We start from the raw sequence: 24761 nt of genomic DNA on the forward strand, positions 1-24761 counted from the left end.
GATGCCCCAATCCCTTAACATGGGCCTCACGATGCTGCTCTTTAGAAAACACTCGTAGTTGTCAGAGCAAGTCCTGCTGAAATGGTCAGCCAACCAGTTTTGAGAGCCCAGTAAGCCTGCTGCTGTGGGTATGTCGTCTTCCTTGATGCAGAAGTGCCAAAACTTTATTGCTTCCTGACAAAGCTAGCTGGAGCAGGCTCCTCCCTGCTTGTTCATATAATACAGTGATACTGTTCATGTGTATGTGAACCACTGCTCCCCTCATCTGATACCGGAAGGCACTGTAAATGACTTGAAGATCCACTACGTTGATATGACATGATGCTTCCTGCTCAGACTGCAAACCCTAAACCTTTAACATTCCTAGATGTGCTCCCCCACCTATTGTGGAAGCATCAGCTGCTGACTAGTGCTGGTCGTCAGAGGATGGGCAAAGGGAATATGCTCGTACATATTGTTCTGATTTGCCCACCACTGTAGAGTGTCCAGTATCTCTAGAGGCACTTGGACAAGCCTGTCCTACAACTGGCAGCTCACGATAGACCAACTTCAACCATGACTGAAGAGGACAAAGACACGATCTCACATGTTGAACCACATAAGTGCATATAGCCATATGGCCTAGTAACTTCAGGCATATACCATTGAAGATTGGAGATCCAGACAACACACAGAATTGCTTGGAATCACTCATGGGGGAGAAAGGCCCTCAAATTCAGAGAGTCTAGTAGGCCCCACAGAACTCGATTTCTGAGCTGGAGTCAAAGTCAACCCCAATCAATCTAAGAGATCCAGTGTGAACTGGATATAACTGAGTACTTGTTTCTCAGAAATGCCTCTCACTAGTTAATCATTCAGATACTGAAAGACATGGATTCCCCTCCTTCTGAAATAGGCTGTTACAATTGTCATGCATTTGGTAAAGATGCACAGGGATGATGACGGGCAAAAGGTGAGAACAGCGTACTGATAGTGTTGACCAGCGACAACTAATATCAGGAACTTTCTGTGGCCTGGGAAAAATTGCTACATGGAAACAGGAGTCCTGAAGATCAAGAACAAACCCATCGTTGTGATTCCCTGTGGGAAAAACAGTAGCCAGGATAACCATGAGGAATCTCATATACTTGATTTGTTGAGACCACAGAAACTGAGGATAGGTCTCACCCCTTCTTTGGACATCAGGAAGTACTGAAAGTAGAATCCCTTTTCCTGATGTAGAGGAACCTCCTCTAAAAGTCCCAGAGCGCACAGAGTCTGGACCTGCTGAAGAAGCAGTTGCACATAAGAGGGGTCCCTCAAAAGGAACGGGGTATGGGCATAATAAATATATAGTAAAGCTGAAGACATACCTCTCAATTTTCAAGCCTGTTAATGTGTAGCAAGCCACTGAAATATCTGATCACTGACAAAAACTGTTTCACATTTCAGTTGCACATCCTGCCATATTTTAAGTATAAGACTTGTTTTTAAAGCATGTTCTATCACTGTATGACTCAAATAAACGATTTCTGAAACAGGATATGGACAAAGGAGAAGGTCTCTGCCCAGATTACTCATGGTTTTGTGGAGGGTCCTTAAAGGGTCTTACCACAGGATATTAAGGGAGAAGGTGGTCCCTGCACAGGCTTACCTCAGTACAGTTAATTAATGCCACCTTCTATCCCTCTCCCATGTCCAAATGCAATTAATTCAGGTCGAAACCTACTTCTCTGCAATGCTCCATAGCTGTTGCCTCTAACAAAGTCCTCCACTGCTGCGCGCCCTCTCCATCCCTTCCAAGAAGGAGATGCACAGCTGCCCAGGAACTGTTGGCCACACAAGGAGGCAGCAGGGTGGGCTGCTACATTTTCACAAGAGGCAACACCACAAATTAAAGCAATATTTTGTATGATATGGAAGCAAAATCTGCTCCAGCGTGGAATGCACTGCATAAGTGGCACACATCAAAGCAGGAGAAATTCTAGAAAAAGCAGGAACCAAATACTGTAGGGAAAACTTCAAAACAGTTTCCACCAAGGTGTTAAAAAAGATGCCATGTTATAGTGTTAAGTAAGATTCATACCAGGTTTCTCTGTTTTTCTCTTTAGCTTCTCTTTCATATTTTTCAAGTGTTCTTTTGTCAACCATTCCCGTCAAGTACCTGGAGATGGGGGGTAGGGGGAAAGACATTTTATATTAACTACATGGCAGATAAATTTCTAATGGAGTATATGATCTGATTACTCTGTAGAACTGAGGTACGGTCTGAAAGGGGTAACAATGGAATTTCTGCTCTCAAAAGAGCAATTCCACAATTCAAAAAGTAAGGCATGGCTATCAGTTAACTAAAGTGTAAACAAGGCATAAGCCTACCTATTATATTAGCTCTGCTATTTAAAATGTACCCAAATGACAGCTAGTCCATATTGACGTATCATACTTAAAAAAGAAAAAAATGGAATGTTCTATAATTCTATTGCATTTTAAAATGCTTCAATTTAATAAATTTTAAAAGCATACAAAATCTAACATATTCTTTTCATAGCCCTAACCTCCTAAGGAACTGTCTTACTTTATTAAAAAATTCTAAATGCAGTACTATTTTTCTGGATTTTTTTTAAAAACAAGTGTTTAAAGGAAAATATACACATATACAGAGGCATCCATAGTTAGAATAGAATAGTTACAGAAGATTGGATTAGTCAAACATCCAATTTATTTGTTAATCTTAAAACAAATAAATATTAGAGACAATAGTTAAATCATGTACGAGTTGCTCAAAATATAAAAAGAGACAAGAAAAAGAAAAGAGGTATCAGCAACTAAAAGCATAATATTCTAAACCAAACCAAATCAGATCATAAGGGACTGAGTCACTGCTCACGGAACTACAAAAATGGCAATACAAATCAGAAACCTTGGCATATGATAAGTTTATATAAAGGAAAAATGCTAACAGTTGGGTGAAGGTTGAAGACCGGTACTTTTGATCAGTGCCTTCTTAAACTTGACAAGGAAAAGAAAATTGCCACTTTTCCACAGATCTTTTGCATATTAAAAGCGTAGAGATCATATTAGATATTCTCTTTGTATAATACTAAGATATCCCTTATCTTGCTTTTCTTTAAGGCTTCAATCTAATCTTGTAATGGTAAGAATGGGTCTGTTTAATTTAGAGAGGTAATTAGTAAGTGGTGAAATTATAGCAGTATTCAGAGTAATTAGTGGTTGAGAGAAGGTACAACAGGCATTATTTACTTTTTCACATAATAAAAAAGGAATATTCAAAATTGAAAGGCAAAAAATAAAACTGAAAAAACATAGCAGACTTAGCTTAATTACTTCCATAACAAAATATTTTAGCAGGATTTTTTAAAATTAACACCTAAGTAGATAATGAGTACTTTGTTACATTAGATATTAAAATACACTCTTTTAGCCTAAGAGATATGACATCAGGTTGCACGGTAAAAGCCAACTTCTAAAAGGTTGGCCTTATGAAAAAACTTCTCCTATGGGAAAGTTACTCAATATTTGTTCAGTGCATGTTTAATTTATATAAAGAAAATTAACAATTTACAATCTGGTATGATTTAAAATCGATATCTGGATTTCGATATATGAACGATAATGCTAATATCACAGGCCGAGCATATTCAAATTAAAAAAGTTTTAAAAAAATCTCAAAAAACAAAATTTAACATGAGATATGAATCAATCTGAAGAATTTAATGAACAGCACAGAAAAAATGGAATTTGATATTCTAAAGAAAACAAAAAATAAGTTTCTATTTAGTAAAATATGCTTCTGTACAGTTAAGCTTTCATTAAGTAAAATACTACTGTCACAGCAATAAGACTGGAATGCTGAAGCTAACAAATCAAAGACAATGAGTTACCAAATTAATAGAACTAGAATGGTTACGGTACTTCATTAAAAAACAGTCTATGCTCACTAAAATCAGTCATACTATATACTTCCACTTAAGTATCATAATTCACATTGTAAAAGATTGTAACAGTCTAAAGCAATCTTATTTTTAAAAAAGTTACTTACATTATTTGTCCTCCAATGGTTGATTTACCAGCATCTAACGAACAAAAACAAAGATATTTTACAAAGTCATTTAGTTTTAAATAAAAAAAATAAAGAGAGAAAGTTAGGTCCATCAAATCCATTCCATGACAACATAGCATTGTTTCGTAGAGTATATTTTTTGTAATTTGTCTTTAGTTTTAAATAGCCCAAGTAATGGAGCTTCTACTACTTCTCTTGAAAGATTATTCCTCAATTTAAGATTTCATTACCAGGTAAACTATATTCAGTCTACATTTCCCCCTATGTATCATCTTTGATAATTCTTCTCCATCCTTCATATTTTCATCTTTTAAAAACACTTGGAATGGGACAGTGGCCTATAAGTGTTTCTCTCAACTTCTAGTCAACTCCTCCATTTTTGTTGCTTCTCTCAAATTTGTTAATATCATTTCAGTTGTGCAGCATCAACATTCCAGGTGTGGTTTTGTCAGAAATGGACAGAAAGAAAACATTTTCCAGCAAGGGATTTTATGGTTCTTTGCAGGAGAGCTTTTTATTAGTCTTCACCTAAACTACCAACCCAAAAAAAATGCCAAGCAGATCTTCATCTGCGGTACCGTGAGTATGGATGTTATTTTGTCCATGAGAACGCAGGCTTTCTACTGACTCTTTTTTAGATGTTAATTCACTATTTCCAAAGCAGCACCATTATTAGAACAAGATGCTAGCACCACCTCAAAGCAGGATGCACACTTGCATTTCCCTAGAAGGAACCAGGATCAACTTCTGGCACTCCCAGCTCCAGCCAATAAAATGATCAAGAGACCAGAAATTGCTCTATATTTACAGCACCAGCTATGCAGTGGGCCAAAAGGCCAGCTCTGATCATTCTAAAGAATGTCATAAAATTGAACAACAGCATTTTTGTAAAAGAAAGAAAATGTTATTTCACAGATATCACCTTTTATATTAAAAAGTATCAGAATATGATAGCTCTGTCTATCAATGATCTTTCCTATATGATGGGGTTATTATTGCAACCTAATTCTTTTAGACAAGTAAAGCCTCTGCCCTAAGGATTCAAATCTGCCAAAATTGTAAATAGTTTAGTTTATTAGATCCCAAAAGATAAAACTGACAAATATCAGTAATGTATCTAAGAATTATTCTGCCAATTCTACTAACCTACTACCTTAGAAAGTGAGAGTGAAAGCCACATTTTGGATTCACTAAAGGGGAGAGTTATACAAGAACACATAATACATGTTATCAGAAATCTCTATCCCTTACCCTGCAGTTGTTCATCTGCAACTTACCTACATGCCCAATGAATACTACATTTACATGTTCTTTTTTAGGAGCACCTGGCGGTGCTACTACAGATTTAGGTGTTGGTATTTCCTCCTCTTCCTCCATCATTTCTTGAGTACTCTCCTCAGTATGCCCTGCATCTCCTGATGGGCCACCTCCTAGCTCTGCTTCACATGTTTCTTCTTTGTGATCCCATGATTCTTCAGGGGACATTTCTGTTTCTCCATTTTCTACTGGAAGTTAATAAAACAAGGTACATTCAAATAAATTAAGAATGTAACTCAGAAAAGCTAGCCAATACTTTTACTCTATCAATAACTAATTAAAATATTCTTTTTATTTTTCACATCAAGATGCAACTTTTCTGCTTTACAGATATTCACTTTGTGGATCCCTGCTATACAATGCAGATACACTCTGTGTGGTTTGAAACGGATATTATTGCTATCTTTCAAGCTATCTTGGCTGCTGACAGCAAAAAATTATGACTCAGGTACTGGAGACTTCTATTTTAACAAAGCAGCATTTTTATGGAGAAAAAGAAAACCTGAACATAGACTTAGAATAGCATAATGGTCAACTACAGACGAATACCTGTACTCAAGACTACACTAAAAACTACCACAATTTTAGTAGGAAAAGGGGAAGTTGAGTTGAATTTACATCTCTCAAAATGCATACAAAATCAGGAAAAATATGCCATCTTTAACATGTAAAAGTAATAACGTGGAATGTAAACAAAATGCTAGCCTACTCAACAGTGAGTATGTCATGGCATGAGATATTGACACTATTTAGTAATTTGAAATAATGTGTATTGAAGAAAAGAAGTTGAGAAAATGCAGAATATTCTTAGTGTTCAAATAATCCCATTTCATCTGCCATCACAAAATTTACTGCAGTGATATTTTAGCATCCTATTAACTCTCTATTCGGATTCAGGCACAAAGCAGTGATACTGAGAGTTTTGTACCAACCAAAACTGCAAAGGCTAAATTGAAGGCTGCCTTAATTGGGCTAGCAACAAATCAACCCAAGTGATATTAGAAGCTGTTTATGGCCGTGTCTTACCAACTGGTTCGGAGACTTCCATACTAACAGCAACGTTTGAACCTAGAGAAAAAAATTGAAGCATTATGTACATTTGTTTAATGTGAAGCCAGCAATACCAATTAAACAACTTCGGAATACCACAATGAATACTTTATTAAATATGTTTTCTGAAATTACTAAAAAAAATATATATTTTTCTTAATCACATTTATTGGAGCTACAACAAAAGATTTTCAAACATGAAAACCCATTACCTTCACAAGATGCTGTTTGCTCCTCTTGAGACGACTCTGTAGTTGCTCCTTAAACAAAAAATTTCACTTTTAAAACTAGAATCAGATGTAACTAATTTCAAGATAATCCCATAAAGATCAGAGTTTGAGCAAATTTATCACGGCCACAAATGAAGCCATATCTAACAAAAATGCTCCCTCCTCCCTGCAAGAGGAAACTAAATACAACCTTCTAATATGAAAGAATATTCCATTTTAAGAACTATGTTACATATGACAGTTTGAGGGAAAAGTGTCCCATCCTCATCTAGACGCTAAAGCGAATTTAAGGAAAGCAATTTTTGGACACATGCATTTTACTTCACCATTCTTTTTGTGTATTCTAGCTACTTTAGTTATTTGGGTTTTGTTAAGAGTTTAATAACTTGGAATGTAACTTCACTATCTGCAATGAAGTAATCTTTTGTTTCTGATGTCTTTCTATTGTGCAGAAAAATCATGTAAAATTCATCTTATAGAATTTCTATAGTGCCCACCACCACAGTATCTGGATGTCTAATAATTTCACTGCAGGATCAATTGAAACAGGGTAGGGAATGAGTGAGCCCTTGTTTAAACAAAGATATGCCATAATTACCAAATATGGTAAAAAATAAAAACAAGTGACTGGTAAATTCATTTTTTAAGCCTAATAAATTTGAAGGTTCTCCCTCAAATCAAAGCTTCTCTCTAATGTCTTTTCCATATTGAAAGAGTTGAACCATTTGTAATGGGACCAGATTAAACAGAATGATTTATTGCATCCACACGTTGAACTGGTTTAAGATATTTTCCTCTAATATTCACTTCTGGTGTCTTAAGTCATTTTAGTTACAATAAGTTCTACCCTACAAACCTCAGTACAGTTCTAAAAAAAACCAAACAAACAAAAAAACCCAACATTCTAGCTTTCACAGGGCCACCAGTAGCCTGGGGGTCAGTTCAACCACTGTTCCAAGTGGTCTGCAGTCACGCTGCCACTAAACTGAGTCATGCTGAGCTGTAACTAATTAAACCTACTCAAAATAGTTCATTCCAACCAGCTACTAGATCATTTGACTCTTTGGGACATTTTTACAGGATAATACAACATGTTCTACAAGTGTTCTGGGGAATTTAACCACTTTAATTTTTCCTAGGGTAAACCAAACCTCAAGGGTCTCAATGAAATGACATGAGCAACTCCTCACGCATGTCAAAAGCAATATCTCCATCCACATTGTTGCTTTACCTTTGGCCAGTCCCTTACCAATCCTATATTCCTTACTTGCCTGTGTTGTCAGCTTCCCCTCCCTCCGCATTCTGCAAACAGCCTGGACTCCTGTACTACTTCAGTTATTTGAACTATATTCACAAAGGACCTGAAAACTGAAAATTTTCTCAAAACATCACAGGAAGCAATGGAGAAAAACTGGACCATCAACCATTTTGCTTTAGTTCTGTGTCATGTGTTCATTTCAGGCTGTCAGACTGCAGCAGTACTGGAGAAATTGGCAGAGTGCTAGAATATAAGGCTTGCAGGCAGGGGGGACACAGTTCAGGCATAGCGAAGCACCCTCTGACCAGCAATGACAGGAGAGGCAAAAGCAACCAAGAAAAGGAGCCTGTTCAGGGCAACAAACCAAGACTCTAAACTGATGCATTATACAAAATATGAGGCTCATTCTATGGATTCTAGAACCCCAAGAATGAACCTCCTTGAGTAATAATACTTTGTGCTTAAAGTATGGTTCAGACTTGAGGATCTGAATATTCTTTATAAAGGTGGTTAAGACTCCCACTTTACAGATGGGAAACCAAGAAACAGAAATGCCTTATTCATTGAACACTGAACAGAGAGTGGCATAGCTTGAATAGAACCTAGGTCCAACTTCAAAACCCTTTTTCTAAATCCCATCACTTCCCAAATTTCAGCTTGCAACTTAATAATGCACACTCTGCATACTGTACATTACTGCATAGGCAGAAGTATATCACAGAGCTAGGAGGTGGATGTACACATTCTGCTATGACTGCAGCTAGACAAATCAGTTCTGGGCACCTCAGCACTCAGGAGATGAAGACAAACTGGAGGAACTGTCTTGGAATAAAAGACTGAAAGATCTTAATATTTATAGCTCCACTAGAGCAGGAAAGGGATAACACAAACATCTGCAAATACATAAAGAATGTAAACACCAGAAGAATTTAGTATGGTAGAAGATATAATTAGAAATAAAGGAAGCTAAAAATGACCTATCCTACAAAGGAAAAAGAATAGAGTTTGTGCATATTGACTGTGAGATGTAAACACCTTTCAGAAAATAGAATGTTCATTTCTGAAAAATGAGGTGCTCTCTACACTGGAACTTTATGGATTACTGGTACCTAGGAGGTTGGTAACAAACATACAGGAAAGCAAAGTCTGACTGAGGGGAAAAGTCTGACAGACTTTCACTATGTCCTCTGTATAAAAATGAAGAAGTCCACTGGAGGGAAAAAAAAATCCTTTAAGACAGACACCTAAGAAGGTAACTGGGTAACTCAAGGAATTCATAATGGAATAGACAGCATCTCATTTCTAAATCATTGTTACGCTTTACAATCTCCTCTGATGTACTCCAAACAATTCTCAGGCAAACTGTCTGAAGACTCAGTGGGGAGATATGGTATGAAAAAAGTTGAAAGCCTATACTGACCCTTTTGAAGATATGTTCAGAGCAGGTTAATTCAGCTGAGGTAACCAAGTTCAGACTTCATCTGCTGGAGCAACTCTGAAGTAAAGTGAAGCAAAGGAGGAAACGGAGAAGGTCCTAAAGATATTTCCTGTACCTCACGTACTCCTGTTCTCTCCAACAATATTCTAGCAGATATCTAAGGTGTCTCATACTTCCTGAAGTTTTCCACAAACCACACAAAGTGTCTAGACAACGCATTATTAAGTTTACACTTTTTATAACAGTTTACTAAAGTAGTCATTAGTGGATTATGTGTAACCTCTGCTATCATACATCATGACTTAAGCAAGCAATATGATTTTTTTATCTACACTTCTAAATTCTGCTAGAAAATTTTATCTCTTCGAGTCCTGACAATCAAGGTGTCATCTGCTTACTAGGCAATCTAATTTTAATCAGAATGTCAATCTTAATTCACACCAAGTGTTACAGAAGATCACATAAAACACTGCAAAATTTTGCAGTTACACAGTTTAACAGAACAGAATTTGGTAATATATACCATCTTTCACATTCCACCCATTCTCAAAGCACATTACATTAGGTATTAAACATATTGGTAATACAGTGACTAAGGAATATGGCAGCAATAACTAAACAAACTGTAAGTCTTCCTAGATGTTAGAGATCTGGAACATTATTCAGGATAGCTTTATCATCACCTGATCTTTCCAACAATAGACACAGGACCTTTAATTAAAATGGTGGACAATCAGAAAGGATTTAGTTTATTGCAGTGTACTGTTTGCATTAGGTAAGAGCTCAGTTCCTAGTGTGAGATGCAACTCTGGCAAAGAGTTAGTGTGCTCAGATTGAGCCTGTATAAAATTGTATTACAACAAAATGGACCATGTATTGTAATGTTTTTAAGTGTTGTTCTAGTGTCCCAAATAACTTTGCAAGAATGCACCATGTGGCCTATATAACCCAAACTATCACAGCTGACATAGATCTGTAGCTTATTTATATTGCATTTCGTGCTTCTATATATTTTTATTGTACAATAGCTCCAAGACCTTGGCATACTGAAGGGAGAAAGGGGTTAGGGCTCTAAAAGCAAGTTATGCTCCACTTTCTGAAGTACCAACTTATTATTTTGTTCCTGTTGAGAAAGATGAAAACTATCTGAGTGACTGTTAATCTGCTAATTACTTTAGCTACAAAGTCAATTTTAGGGTTCTTGACTATACCTTTTCTGAACTGTTCTGTTTTTATGAGGTGGTTCTGGAATTCCTATTCTTCCCCTTCATTTTACTTCCATCTGCCACTTTAAATGACCTGCATGACAACAAGCCTTCCTTTGGCTGAGAAGGGCTTGATGCAGCTCAATAAACAGACCAAAGTTGCCTCTTCAATAGATAGGGGGAAGGGATCAATTAATTTTTCACTTCATCCAGTAAATGAGGGCCCATTTCCACAGTACTCCTGGTCCCTTCTGGCTGAGACTGATTTTGGTCCTAAAGTTGATGCCTCTAGACTACTGGTATAACTATCACACTTTTGTCTGTCTCCTCTCTATTTGATTGAGTCATACCCATTTCTTACTTCCCCCCTTTTATGGCCTTTGCAGATTTTCATCCTACATCTCTGCTGCCCTTGCACGAAGCGCATAGCCAAGTTGACCTGTTTTTGGTTAGTTTCCCTCTGCTGCTTCAGCAGCAGCACAAGCACCATAAACTTCTTCACAGCACTTCTTGAAATACTGGGGGATAAGGAAATGCAAGATGCCCATACTGAATATATAAACTGAATAACCTTAGGACTGCATCATTGCTCCATGTTTGTGATTTGAATATCTGATTTTAGTACTGTATTTACACAATAACCATGTTGTCTCAGCTGTTCTCCTACAATTATAAGAGATGTTTGCCCTTCTTTTAAAAAGGAAGTGGAGAAAAAGGAAATTAAACCAAAAAAGAGATTAAAGGTCTGACTTAAAAGTATAAAAGCAGAAGAATCAAAGCCAATAGCAAAAATTGAGAGATTAGAGCTGTTCAAAATATTTCACACGATCAATATTTAAAATTATATAGAAAAATTGAAACATTTTCAAAGAGTTTCTGGAATTCACTTTGGGTGAATAAAGCTGTTTGTAAAAATATCACTTACACTTGGGCCTTAAATGATTTATTGAAAGTCTCTCTCTCCAACTCAAATCCTCAGGCCTTAGGACATAGGAAAAGAGATGTGTTCTTCATACGTGGTAACACACACAAGGTAATCCCAATGAAGATAAAGCAGTTTTAAATAAAGTAATGTAAATTGGCAGATTGAGGTAAAAAAAACAAAGGCTCCCTCTCCGGCCCCCCATTGACTCTTACCCACCAACCTGTGGAAAAACTACAAACTGCCTTATCCTCATTAGGATTTTACCTTATGTTAGTTACCTTGAGTTAGCTAGTATGTGGTAAAACCCCCATTTTTTGCAGTGAAGCATCTTACCTGTTTATCTAAAACCCACATGTTGCTACATAACTAAGCCTTATGAAAGCCTATGTGGCTTCTCAAAGAATAGCACCACAGACCCACCCCCCCACAAAGATCAAAAATCAAGGCTCAATTGGCAGCACTCTTGCCTTTGAGACAGATAATCAAGGAATCAAGCTTAGCATTACACAGTTAAGGGTTCCAACCTTCAAATAAGACATTTCATATCCCTGGTGGATTATGAGACAAATTTAATATTTCATGGCACTTAAACTAGAATTAAATTCAGTATCTTAACACTGACACTCACAAAGTTAGTTCTAATGTCCAAGTTATTACAAAGAACATAATACAGTCTATGTTTATTTGCTGATACTGATTTATCTGTTTTCAACTCCTTGCTTTACACAACTAAATAAAATACTCAGGGTATGGAGACACTGTACAACTCCAAATTATATTCTAAACTTAAGCAACTACATTTTGATGTAGGCATAAAGGCCTACTTAAAAACTTGTCAAAAATATATCTATAAGGCAGCATGAGGTTATTGCAGACAAGTTAAACTCACTGCCTTTTAACCTAATACTGTTATAAGTAATACGCAACATTACCATTAGATTAGAGGGAAAAAAATTCTCTTCATCTTAACTTTGTGCATTTGGCAAAACTCTGTATATAGTGAATTTCACTGTTTCGCCCTCTAAGCTTCTTCTGTTTGTATTGATAATTCCCACAACAAAGCTGGGGAGAAAAAAAAATTAAAACTAGGAAATGAAAATGTAAATATCCAAATGGGCAAGGGGGACTTAGGAAGTATCCAAAACTTTTTTGACTTTGTTTTTTAAACATAAACTTCAAGTTGACAGAGTCCCATTAAGTACCCAAGTCTGAAAATGCTGTCCTAAAGTCAATCAACATGGAACTGGACTTGAATCAGGTGATAACTTGAATTAATCTAAATAGCAAGATTCCATTTCGTGCTAATTGAACATTTTTATATTCCACACAAAGAGATGCACTTTTCACAAGTAATGTGGTACAAATTTGCTGCCACGTGATCCTCAATAAGACCTCACAGATGCTGAAAATTACATGAAGTACATTAAAATTTGTGTTATCAATTCTGCTTGTGAAAGACAGGTATGTGGATATTTTAAATGTACACATTAATGAACTGTATATAAACTTGTGAGCCATTATATAATTTTTATTTGAATATTGAACTGTTGGTCTAGGGCAAACATATGATTTATCTAAAACGCAGAAGTGTTAATCGCCAAAGGTGTAGAATAGGAATTAAATTGAACAAAGACTGGCTATGACTATGATAATAATTTTGGAGAGATGCTTATGTGAATATTAGGCCATCTGCTCTATAAGTTATACAAAGTTGGAGAAAACAAAACATGCCAGACTACACTATTTTTGAGAAAGTAATACAACAGATAATTTACCATCTTATTTCCAAAACGATGGCCTTTGACAGAAGACAAAAGATGTGTTTCCTTGAAAACATCTTACTTAGTGTCTGGCTGAGTGCAGCATGAATGATCTCAGGGCTAGCTGGCTGAGGGTGGTCAATACAGACAAGACAATTAGTGTTGACAGGTTAAGGAAACCAGAAAGATGGAAGTTATATCAGTTTCCTTGATTGAGAGAGGATAGTTCATTTACAGTGTTTGAAAACTAACGGTCTCCAGCTGCTCCTAGATAACCATCTCCGAAGAGTGTCAAACTAACAGCAAGGGTATGCAGAGAGCTAAGCAATGTAAAGGGTGCTGACTTTTGACAGTATTCAACTTATCTGCAAAACAGTACTGTTTGGCCTACTTGTTGAGTATTTGCTAAACAAATTCAGCTATTTGCTAGAAGCTACCAAAAGACATTGAAAAAACTGTTAGTACTAATACCACAAAAAGTAAGTCAACATTTTGGCTTGCCCTACAGCTTTCCCCTTCCAGTTTTTTGTTCTCATCATTTTTGTATATAAAATTCTTCTACATTTTACATACCACAATCACTGCAATCTTTAAAAGCCATTTTAAAGTGAGTCACAAAATACAATACACACAAGCTTCAGGACTACACTGACTAGGTTTTATAGAAAATCCTGTGAAACTCAAGTACTATAATAAAAATTACTCAAGACAGTCTTAATTCACTTTTGTTCTACAGTTTCAAAATACTTGACTTATCTCCATAACCATTTGCCTGATAAGATAGTCAAACAAGAGCTAGATCAGTGGTTTACAACCTTTTTCATTTGTGGACCTCTAAAAAATTTAAAATGGAGATGTGGGACCCTTTGGAAATCTAAGGTATAGTCTGTAGATCCAGGTTGAAAATCACTGTCCGAGATAAAGCATTTTCTTTTAACTGCTTCCTGACTCCTTAAAGCATAAGCATCTCAAATTCTCTATAGATATAGAAAAGTAAGGATCAATGCAAGAGCCCACAACATCACTTTTAAATGTATTTAGGAAAATCAATAAAGCATGATGGGACTTAAATAGGTGCTACAGAATGGTGAGACTAAAAGTAGTGATTACTGTGTACAGAATTGTTTTGAGGCCCATACACCATAAACTGTAGTTTTATGATTTACTTTCAGCTCAAATTAATTTAGTTCAGCTTAACACTTCAGAGATGGCTGTATAAAATACGTTTCCCCAAAAGCATAGCTTGTCTATAATATACTTAAACATTTAGTGGAAGGTAGTGTAGGACAGCATACAGTTTTAGATGAAAATGTTGAAATGTCCTCAGTCAAAATTCCAGGTGGAGCCTCATGAAGTATGACTTTGGGTAAGTCAGCCTTCTTGTACCTCGGTCAAACTTTTAGTTGAACTTGATAAAACCAAGACCTCATGCAAAATTAGATACTGCATTTGGAATAATTCTTAAAGGAGAAAAATGACATTTGGGTCAAAGAAATTAAGTAAAATGCCCTTTTATGTATAACCTGAAGGTGATCTTGCTTCCAAAGTCAGGCATGTTTTGAAGCTATCTGAATGCATGTTATTGTATTTATAACAGCCATATTAAGCCAAACAAAAATTCTAATCACATTAAAAGTAACAAAGGAAAGTGAGGAAATAAAAATTATAGGCACTCTCCTTAGTGGATTCAGTTGCAAACAACAGAATACCATTTATAAAACAAAGGCATAATAGTGCAAGTATGGCATTTAAACCACAGTTTCCTGGATTTAAGAAAAAGACAATTTTTAGAATTGGCTTTCCTAAATATCTTCTGTGAAAGATGACTGAGCACTCAAATGGCTATTTAATCGAAAGTACCATTCTAGTCTATTAAATACACTTTAAAAATATGATAAGTAAATTTAGTATTTATGAAAGGAACCAAGATTGGTACAGTGTGGTCGGTCCTGTGCAATTTTCTCACTCCAGTTCTGCTAATATATCTTGTTCCTGACCTGCACCATCCGTTTGAGTCAGACTCTCCTCCTGAAGAGACTGAATATGGTGTTGTTTTATGAAGGAGTGTTACAAGAACCTAAAATGTTAGGCCACTTAACTCATTTTCATTGACAACTAACCCTTTAATTTTCGTTCAAAAAGCCTGGCACATTAAACATTAATACTGCTGCAGAACATCACACTTAGATTGTAAGCTCTGTGCAGCAGGGACCATCTTTTAGTTCTGTGTTTGTACTACACCTAGCACAGTGGGGTCCTGGCCCACGACTAGAGTTTTAATGTGTTACTGAAATGCAAATAGTAATTAATACTACAGATAACAAATGCAAATCAAATTGTTTCACAAGTTGGCAGCGACTGCTGCAGAACACTTAATTGCCTGAGGAGATGGGGAAGGAAAGGCTGTGTTGCTCAAAGAACCTATTCGACACCGTTCGCTAATCATGAGCTGTACTGACCAATTTCTAGGGCAAACTCCACCTCCTAGCCAGAGTTGTCACAGATGTTCATGTAAGTGGGAGGCAGCAGCTTGAGGGGTAAATTATAACGATAGAAAAGAACCATTTTGATTCCATCAACATTTTGGTCATCAATTACTTAATGTGACCAAGTACTTCCGGCCTCAAAGAGTCACGGCAATGATGGCCAGTTCCAGGAATGAGATAAGAAGATATTGTTTGGAACTGCAAAAGCCTCATAGTGAAAGAAAGTTGCTCCAAGATATACAAAAGTACTTTTAATAGACAATGGCTTAATATTATGAGAACTCAAGTAAATATTTAGGAATGTACTGGTCTAAACCTTTGAAACGTCTAGACAGTATGAATATTATACAAGCTAGGAACTCCAAATCAGCCACAGACAGTAGTGTTACATAAGCAATGGGCTCCACAACTGGGAAGAAAGGACTGAAGATTGTCCACACTGAAAGACTAAGGCCATGTCTATAGTAGGGGCTCTATGGCTGCACATTTGCAGCTATGTTGCTATAGCATCAAAGTACCAATGATTCCACTTGGATAGAAGAGGTTTTTCCATCAATGTAGGTAATACACCTTCCCAACGTAGTCACACCTACACTGGGAGTTAGGTCGACAAATCACAGCACTCAGTGGTGTAAATTTTTCACACCACTGAGCAACATAGCTAGGTCAATTTAATTTTTAAGTGTTGACCATGCCTAAGAAGCCATACTCATTGACTCTCAGTTGAGTCTGCTCTGGTCTTAACTGGAAATATGGAAGCTGAGTCCCCAGGCCTTAAGAGTGGTGAGGTGCATAAGAGGGGTAGCATATAGAATAGGAAACGAGGGAGGAGGTTAGGTGAGGGAAAGGATTATCAAGCCTACCCAAAAAACCTACCAAGGAATTGCCAGCCTCATATAAAGAACTAAGGAAAAATAAGTTACTGGAACATGCCATTATTCAACTATTGGTAACAATATTTCAACCACCAATGGAATCCTTGTTCACAGTATGGAACAAAGGTCTGATGATTATTCCTTTAGGAGAAGATCATTTGAGTTACAGAAACAGAAAGGATCAAAATAAAAAAAGCTAAATTTATCTTAAATGTCTATAATTCAGATGGATTATGCACAAGATGTAAAAATATTTGCTGAATTTTTTTAAATTTTAATTCCAAGTTTCATACTGCAGTAAACGTCAAAGATTTTTCCAGGGTTCATAATACAAATTCTGATACAACCTCAACTATTTACAGCACCTTTACAAATTTATATTTACTTGTGAACACGAAAGTGCATAGATTATTTGAATAGGAATCAAGGAGTCTCTTCAAAACTTATCAGAGACTATTTTAAATGGATTGCCCAAGGTCATGCGTATTGTCAGCTACCCACATAATATATGTCCTGAAATTTACAGTAATATCAGAAAGTAGTCAGTGTAACACGAAATCAGACTTAGTAAAAAGAGTTTTACACTTAATTTTTAACATAAGGAAATTAGTTTTTAATATGAATATTTTGTACACTTTTCTACAAATCAGTAAGTGAAAGTTTGGTTACTGATTTAAATTATCACATGGAAGTTAAATATTAAGGGGATTATGATATTCATTTAGATACTAAATCAGCATGCAATAATTAATAAGCCACAGCCAGCAAGAGATCATGACTTATTAAACACTCTCTAACAAATTGGTGACTATGAATTACTGCAACCCTGATATCTGAAATAGAGGGCTCTCTCACATTATCGATATGAATGAAGACTTAAAAAACAGATAGTGACATTTTAAATGTCATATTGAAACAAGTTTCAAAATCCTAAATCACAAGAGTGACCTTGTAATCTATGAATATGAATCTATGAGTGACATAAAAAACTGCCTGAAAATAAAACCACGTTTCTGACATTTGGAAAAGCACTCCTTAAATTTGGAGCAGGTATTAATAAGTAGCTGTTGTTTAATTTCACATAGGTAAAAAGTGAACCCCATGTATATGTCATTCGCAAAATACTCTAAATCCTTTGAAATGAAAGGCAACATAGAAATTCAAAATATTAAGATATCAAGCACTGCCAGCTAGATAAGTCGCCTCCCCAATCACCTCACAAAAACTGTCACAATGAAAAGATTATTAAATGGTTAAAGTGATCCTCTTCATAGAGACATACATGATCTCTCTGAAACTGTTGGTAGGAGTTGGTGGCCAATCTCCCAATCATGTCATGTCTACCACCACCCAGATCTGTGACTTATCTCCCTTTTCTACACTTAGTTTCTTTCCCTCTATCCCACCCACTATGATCTCTCAAAAGTGTAATTACCTCTAAGGGGATTTTTGACTCTTCAGGATGAAACAATATAAAAACAATGTAGAGAGGGTTGAGATACAGTTAGTATATGAAACATGAAATTAATTAAAACTGAATTACCCCATTCTCTATCCATAGCTTCTTAACCAGAATCTCTCTCTTCTGTGCATTCTTGTTCAGACTCCAAAATTGTACCCTATTGTCTCCTTCCTAAATCTGCTCAGCACATTGCTCCAGTAACTAAACTGTGCCACAAAATGCCCTTTTGCCCAATTCTACTATTTTTCACCCTAACCTGTGTGGCTGTATCTTAAGCCACAATAAACATTTATATGCTATCCTAAGGCTCCTCTAGATAGATTCTGCAATGTTATCCTCAGCCCACCCCTTTCTCTCCAAACACACCAAGGTGTTGTTCAAGTCTCCCATATACCACCAACCTCTCTGATAGCCTCTTCTCCTTCTACAAAGTTTATTTTCAAAGCTCCCTCCCGACTCCAAATCATCCTCCAAGACTCCAACCCCATGCTCCTAAATTTCACCTCATTAGCCTCACAGTCCATTTCCCTCCCACAGGCCCCACAAGCATTAGCCCCCAGTCTCTACAACACAGGGTCCCTGCGTCTGCCCCTCGTGTTGGCCTCATACCCAGTACGGCCTTTAACCCCTCAGCAGCGCCCACACATCCCACTTCCAATGACGCCTGTCAATGTAATTCATAAACCCTCCCATAAAGCTTTGCCTCAGGTCTCCAGAGCCAACTTTCCTCCCGAGGGCTTCGGCCCCCTCCTCTAACGCTGTCCCCCCATCATCCCTATGCCCCCCACAGTCCAGTCTAACTCCCCGAGCCACTTACACTTCGTACCTGAATGCTCCAGGACCCCCACTCACTACCAGACACCCCCCCACACACACACACGTTTCCTCTGCGCCCCCCATCCGGCGCACGTGGCCCTCCCCCGATACCCCTCCTTCTCCGCAACGTGGCCCGGCGGCGGTTACCGTGGGGCGGGGAGGGCGGCGGCAGGCCGGGTGGGGGGGAGGGCGGCGGCAGGCCGGGTGCCGGCCCCCCTCTCAGGAAAGACGGCACGAACTCGGCGGCATGGACATTGGGCACGAAGGGCTTGGCGTTCACGTTGAGCTGGCGGCTGAAAGCCGCACCGAGGTGGAGCTGCTCCTGCTCAGCCTGGGCCTCTGCGGCCGGCGGGGCAGACCCAGGGTCGGCGCCGCTGCCCGGCTCGATGTCCGCCTGGTCCCAACAGTCGGGAGCCGAATCGCTGCTGCTGCCGCTCCCGTTCGCCTCCATTTTGTGGCTGCCCCACAAATCAATGCGGCTCCGAAGCCGTACGGGAGAAGGCGGCGGCGGCGGCAGCACCGACTCAGCACTCCCTCGCTCCAGCGACTCCGCGTGTGCCCCGACGCCCTGCGCACTGCGCCGTATGACCTGCCGGAATTCCCGTGCCTCCTCCCGACAGAGTCATTCGCCGCCACCTTGGTAGTTAGTTCTTCCGCGGCTCCCATTACATAACATGGACGTGCTGAGGGGTAGGGACTACGATTCCCATCAGGCTTTGCGCGCGCATATTTGCTGCCTCCCGGGAGAGCTGGAAAATGTAGTTCTCTTGGCCATCTAGGTGTGCAAAAGTGTGAAATTTTTCCCCGTGGGCTTCAGGCGCCATTCTTTCGGCTCTGCCTCTCTTTCTCCCCCGCCCCCGCTTCTCCCCACAGAGAGATGGAAAATGTAGTTTGCGGGAGCCATGCTGAAGGAGAACACCAAATCCCAGCAAGCATTGCGTGTTAATGCGCTTTGTTCAACTTTTTTTGCCACCCAGAGAGGGATGGGAAATGTAGTTCTCTCCTCTTGACTAGGGAGAACTACCCCCCCTCCCCATAACTAACTTATGAGAAAGGAGGGTGGTTAACTGGCCCCGCGGGGATGACAGTATCAAAGAGCTACGTCAGACCTACCAAGTTGGGGCTTCAATTTCCCCACTCCAGGTTCAGGTGAGCATGTCATATGCAGTAACCTCATAGCACAATTCTATAGATGTTCATGGGGATGTGGGACCTTCACCCTCTAGACACAAGCCTTTTCCAGTCTATCTTCCCCACCCCACCCTCCAGTTAATTGGCAGTGTGAAGCCCTCTGTCTCCCATTGACTTAAGCTGGAAGGAGGCCCAGATCTCCTGAAAAAAGATCAGGACAGTGATGCCAATGCTAATGATATTTATAGCTAGTCTCATGTTATTTGGTGTTTTTTCTTAAAGCTCCAGCTCCTGGAGTCAAGTGATTACATGATAATCTCAGTTTTCATTAATAAAAACAACATAAGTTAGTAGCTCTCGGTTGCAGAGAAACCAAAAATGTTTAAAGGGGGAAAAAGTGATCAAATAGATCAAAGACTTAGAACCTGGAAGGCAAATGAAAAACTCAATATTTTTTAAATGTTTTATGATATTTAAGGCAATTTCATGGTTGGTTTTGGTTTTTTTAAACATTTTGGGTTGGGAATACTTATAATATATAGTGTCTCAACTTAGATAACTATACTGGAAGCACCCAGAAATCAATGGCTCCTTTTGTAGAACAGGTATAATACTGTTTACCAACCTCACTGTGTTATGGTTGTGGCTTAATTCATTAAGGCTTGTTAAGTACTTTGAGATCCTCAGGCTCTATAGAAATATGAAGTTTTAATACCATCTATACTGTACTAGTTTAAGTAAACAGAAAAACATTAGAACCAGAGCAAAAGTTTGTGACACAATGTTGTATCACACACAGACCACAGTTTCTATCTCACAGACCCCTCATATTTTTTCATAACTTGCTAAGTGAAAAATTCCTCATTAATTTATCCATCAACATTTATACCTTGACCAGAAAAAGTCCTCTTCCTTTTCAAACTGCCTTCTTGATGTCACCAGATTCTGTATCCGCTGCTACCATCATATTCTCCTTGCTGTTATGAATTCGAACCCACGCTAAGGATATGAGTACACAGCAACTAGACATCCCTGGCTGTTCCGTGCCAGCTGACTCAGGCTATGGGGCAGTTTCATTGCTGTGTAGACTTATAGACTCTAAGATCAGAAGGGACTAATATGATCATCTAATCTGACCTCCTGCACAACGCAGGCCACAGAACCTCATCCATCCACTCCTATAACAGACAGCTGACCTATGACTGAGTTAAAGTCCTCAAATAATGATTTAAAGACTTTAAGGTACAGGGAATCCACCAGCAAGTGAGCCATGCCCCATGCTACAGAGGAAGGCAAAAACCCCCCAGGAGCCTTTGCTACTCTGGCCTGGGGGGGAAATTCCTCCCCAGCCCCAAATATGGTGATCAGTTAAACCCTGAGCATGTGGGCAAGACTCACCAGCCAGACACACACAAAAGAATTCTCTGTAATAATTCAGAACCCACCCCATCTAACGTCCCTTCACAAGCCATTGGCATATCTACCACCAGTAGTCAAAGATAAGTCAATTGACAAACTAGGCTGTCCCATCATACCATCCCCTCCGTAAATTTATCAAGCTCAGTTTTGAAGCCAGCGAGGCTTTTTGCCCCCACTGCTCCCCTTGGAAGGCTATTCCAGAACTTCACTCCTCTGATGGTTAGAAACCTGTGTCTAATTTCAAGTCTAAACTTCCTGATGGCCAGTTTATATCCATTTGTTCTTGTGTCCACATGGCGCTGAACTTAAATTATTCCTCTCCCTCCCTGGTATTTATCCCTCTGATGTATTTATAGAGAGCAATCATATCTCCCCTCAACCTTCTTTTGGGTAGGCTAAATAAGCCAAGCTCTTTGAGTCTTCTCTCATAAGGCAGGTTTTCCATTCCGCGGATGATCCTAGTAGCCCTTCTCTGCACCTGTTCCAGTTTGAATTCATCTTTCTTAAACATGGGGGACCAGAACTGCACACAGTATTCCAGATAAAGTCTCACCAACTTCATGTATAATGGTACTAACACTACTTATCTGTACTGGAAATACCTCATCTGATGCATACAAGGACCACATTAGCTTTTTTCATGGCCACATCACATTGGTGGCTGAAGCCTGGGCTCTAGAACCCTGTGAGGTGGGAGGGCCTCAGAGCTCAGGCTCCAGTCTGAGCCCAGAAGTCTACACAGCAATGAAACTATCCCACAGCTTGAGACCGGTGAGCCTGAGTCAGCTGACATGGGGCAGCAGTGGATTTTTCTTTGCTGTGTGTAGACATACCTTCAATGGCTAATTTTCTTGGCCAAATGGTTAAAAAATATTCATTCACATTTTGTGAGTAAATGGAATGGAATTTGCAAGGATTTAAATTACTTTATATAACCACTCTCACTTTAGATATATAGTATATATTACTCTATATAACCATTCACCACACAAAGGGCCAGCTTCCTCCAAGACACAACTGACTTCCTCCAGAAACTCCATAAAATTAACAACCTCCCTCAGAACACCATACTTACCTCCCTGTACACCAACAATCTTCACAATGACTGCATTGCTGCCTGCCTCAAATATCTACAAGACAATGGACAACACTCAGATATCCACCCAATATATCGCCATACTCATCTATAACAATTTTACATTCAATAGCAAACACTTTGTCTAAACCATGGTAACAGCCATTGGCATTTGGGGAGCCATCCTATACCCATTTCTTCAGGGTTACTTTGAGGAAGAATTTCTGGGCAAATGCACTATGAAACCAATCATCTGGCTGAGATACATCAATGATATTTTCATCCTCTGGACAGAGGACCTAAACATCCTCATAGGTTTCCACAAACTTCACATTCATTAACCCTCTTTAGAACACTCTCACACTAGGATCATTTTCCTGGATGCCACAATCAGCTCCAATAATGGAATTCCACAGATACTAAATACAAGAAAATCATGTATCAGCACACCACCTTCACAGATCCAGGAACCACCCCAAACACATTAAGAAATCAGACTTGGTGCAAAGCTCTCCCTAGCATGCAAAGGGTCATCAATTTCTGAGGAATCTAGACTTAATTAAAAAAGAGTTATGATTATGAAAAAAACATCTGATTGTGATCTAATGAGTGCAAATAGGCATCTCCAGGGCTGCTGCTCAGAGGTTTCTTCAAGAGTGAAATTAAGGAGACTCCAATCTGTTTCACTGCTGCACTAATCAGAACTTTGTAAAACTCACAAGTCATCTCAGTTTCTGAGACTCAGCTGCCATTTGGGAGGGTTATGAGCAGTAGATTACTCCTGGTGCTGACCCTATGAGAGATGGACCTGAAAAAAGGCCCCCACCTGACAACAAACAGAATTCTGAGGAAGGGCAGAGTAATGGAAGTCACCTATGCTTTCTTTGAAGCAGTCAAAAGTAGTACCACCCCCGAACAGTCATGGTATCTTTGGGTTGGGAGTGGGAAAAAAAAGCGATCCTTCTTTTTCCAGTACTCATAGGAGTGGGGGGAGGCCCGCAAAAACAAGATACTTAACAAGCAGAAAACATATGAAAAACTGATCACCTAAGTAAGAAGTTATGGGAGGAGCATCCTGAAAGAAGTCCCAACACCTTCCACCTGGTGGGAAGGAAGGTTTAGCTTCCTATTGGGACTTTTCTGGTGCCCCAGCTTTCCATGAATCTTTTTATTGGCCTCTGATTAATAGATGACATTTTCTGGATAGTTGGTATCTGGTAAATATTTATTTTATGGTTTCCTTTTAGTTGTAGATAAGCATTTATTGGCTCAGTTTTATAACAATCACATTACCATTTGATAAGCCTATTTTATGTGAATTCTCATTCTATCGAGAAGTCAAGCAAGCTCTTACCTTCAACCAAATACCATACATAAAAAGGGTTTTCTCAGTTCCTTTGCCCCATTTACAAAGGCTTCAGCAGTTTCTCTTTTGTTAATACCTTGGAGATGTGTCCCTTCTGCTAGCTACCTCCTGCATGGGGAAAGGATTTTAGCACTGTCAGTGTCTGCCTTGAGATTACGGGCACACAGAGCTTGTGGGCAGCACTGTCTTATTACATGTTTTGGCATTCATTAGAAAGTTGGATTTCAAAGCATCTGAAATACAGCTTGGTTTTGGCAGCCCTAAGTACCTCTGAACTCTGTTTTTGCCTCTTCTTCATTGTTCATGATTTTTTTGTGGGGGGGAGGGGACAGGACACAAATGCAAACAGGTTTGATAAAGTTTCCAGAGATCTATGTTGCCAGAAGTCTCAGAGACTTCTTATATGGAATAAAAGTTACTTGCAGTGTCTGTCAAGCCTGACACTTATGCCCTAGATACTGTGATCCTCAGACATAATTTCAGAAGCTCTTGTGGCCCTCCCGGATGTTCCTAAGGGTGTGCAAACCTGTTCTGCAGGCTTCTCCACGCATAAGAGTTGAGTAAAGTGAAACCCTGAAGTTTTAACTGACCTGGTATCTTCCAGTGTTTTCAACCTGGAGTATCAGGCAATACTTAAAAACAAGAGCTAAACAGACAAGTAGAAGCATGATCGCTTAACTGGCAAATATCTGTTGGAATATAGCTAGTGATGTTCTCTTGAGGTGTCTCAGCATATAAAGCATTTTGCTTTTTCAGATAGTCCTATTGTATCATCCAGCCATTTAAAATAAATTTGCAAGTACAAGCTCCTAGAGACTTATATATTTTTGTTGAAAATTTTTTTATTTTAGATCCACCCATGTTTGCTGCCAAAATTCTTGTAATGGA

General features: G+C 38.7%; 1 protein-coding gene across 3 annotated transcripts in view; it reads right to left on the bottom strand.

Moving 5' to 3' along the window:
- GSPT1 (G1 to S phase transition 1) overlaps positions 1 to 23486 on the bottom strand; it is a 40109-nt gene extending 16623 nt beyond the window's left edge. The window contains exons 1-8 of one of the 3 annotated variants that reach the window (XM_067551078.1): positions 23381 to 23486; positions 22508 to 22562; positions 19030 to 19657; positions 6640 to 6687; positions 6404 to 6445; positions 5338 to 5565; positions 4040 to 4073; positions 2066 to 2143 (exon numbers count right to left, since the gene is read on the bottom strand). In XM_067551078.1, the coding sequence (XP_067407179.1) occupies positions 2066 to 2143; positions 4040 to 4073; positions 5338 to 5565; positions 6404 to 6445; positions 6640 to 6687; positions 19030 to 19333 (734 nt within the window). In that variant the 5' untranslated portion in view covers positions 19334 to 19657; positions 22508 to 22562; positions 23381 to 23486. Of the gene's footprint in view, positions 1 to 2065; positions 2144 to 4039; positions 4074 to 5337; positions 5566 to 6403; positions 6446 to 6639; positions 6688 to 19029; positions 19658 to 20902; positions 20920 to 22507; positions 22563 to 23380 lie in introns of those variants that run through there. The other 2 variants (XM_067551079.1, XM_067551080.1) reach the window with 2 other exon arrangements.
- Positions 23487 to 24761: the final 1275 nt, after the last annotated feature.

The sequence above is a fragment of the Emydura macquarii genome, unplaced genomic scaffold (genome assembly GCF_026122565.2).
Source record: "Emydura macquarii macquarii isolate MOO-44397 ecotype Brisbane River unplaced genomic scaffold, CSIRO-AGI_Emac_v2 contig_1348, whole genome shotgun sequence".
NCBI classification, from domain to species: Eukaryota; Metazoa; Chordata; order Testudines; family Chelidae; genus Emydura; species Emydura macquarii.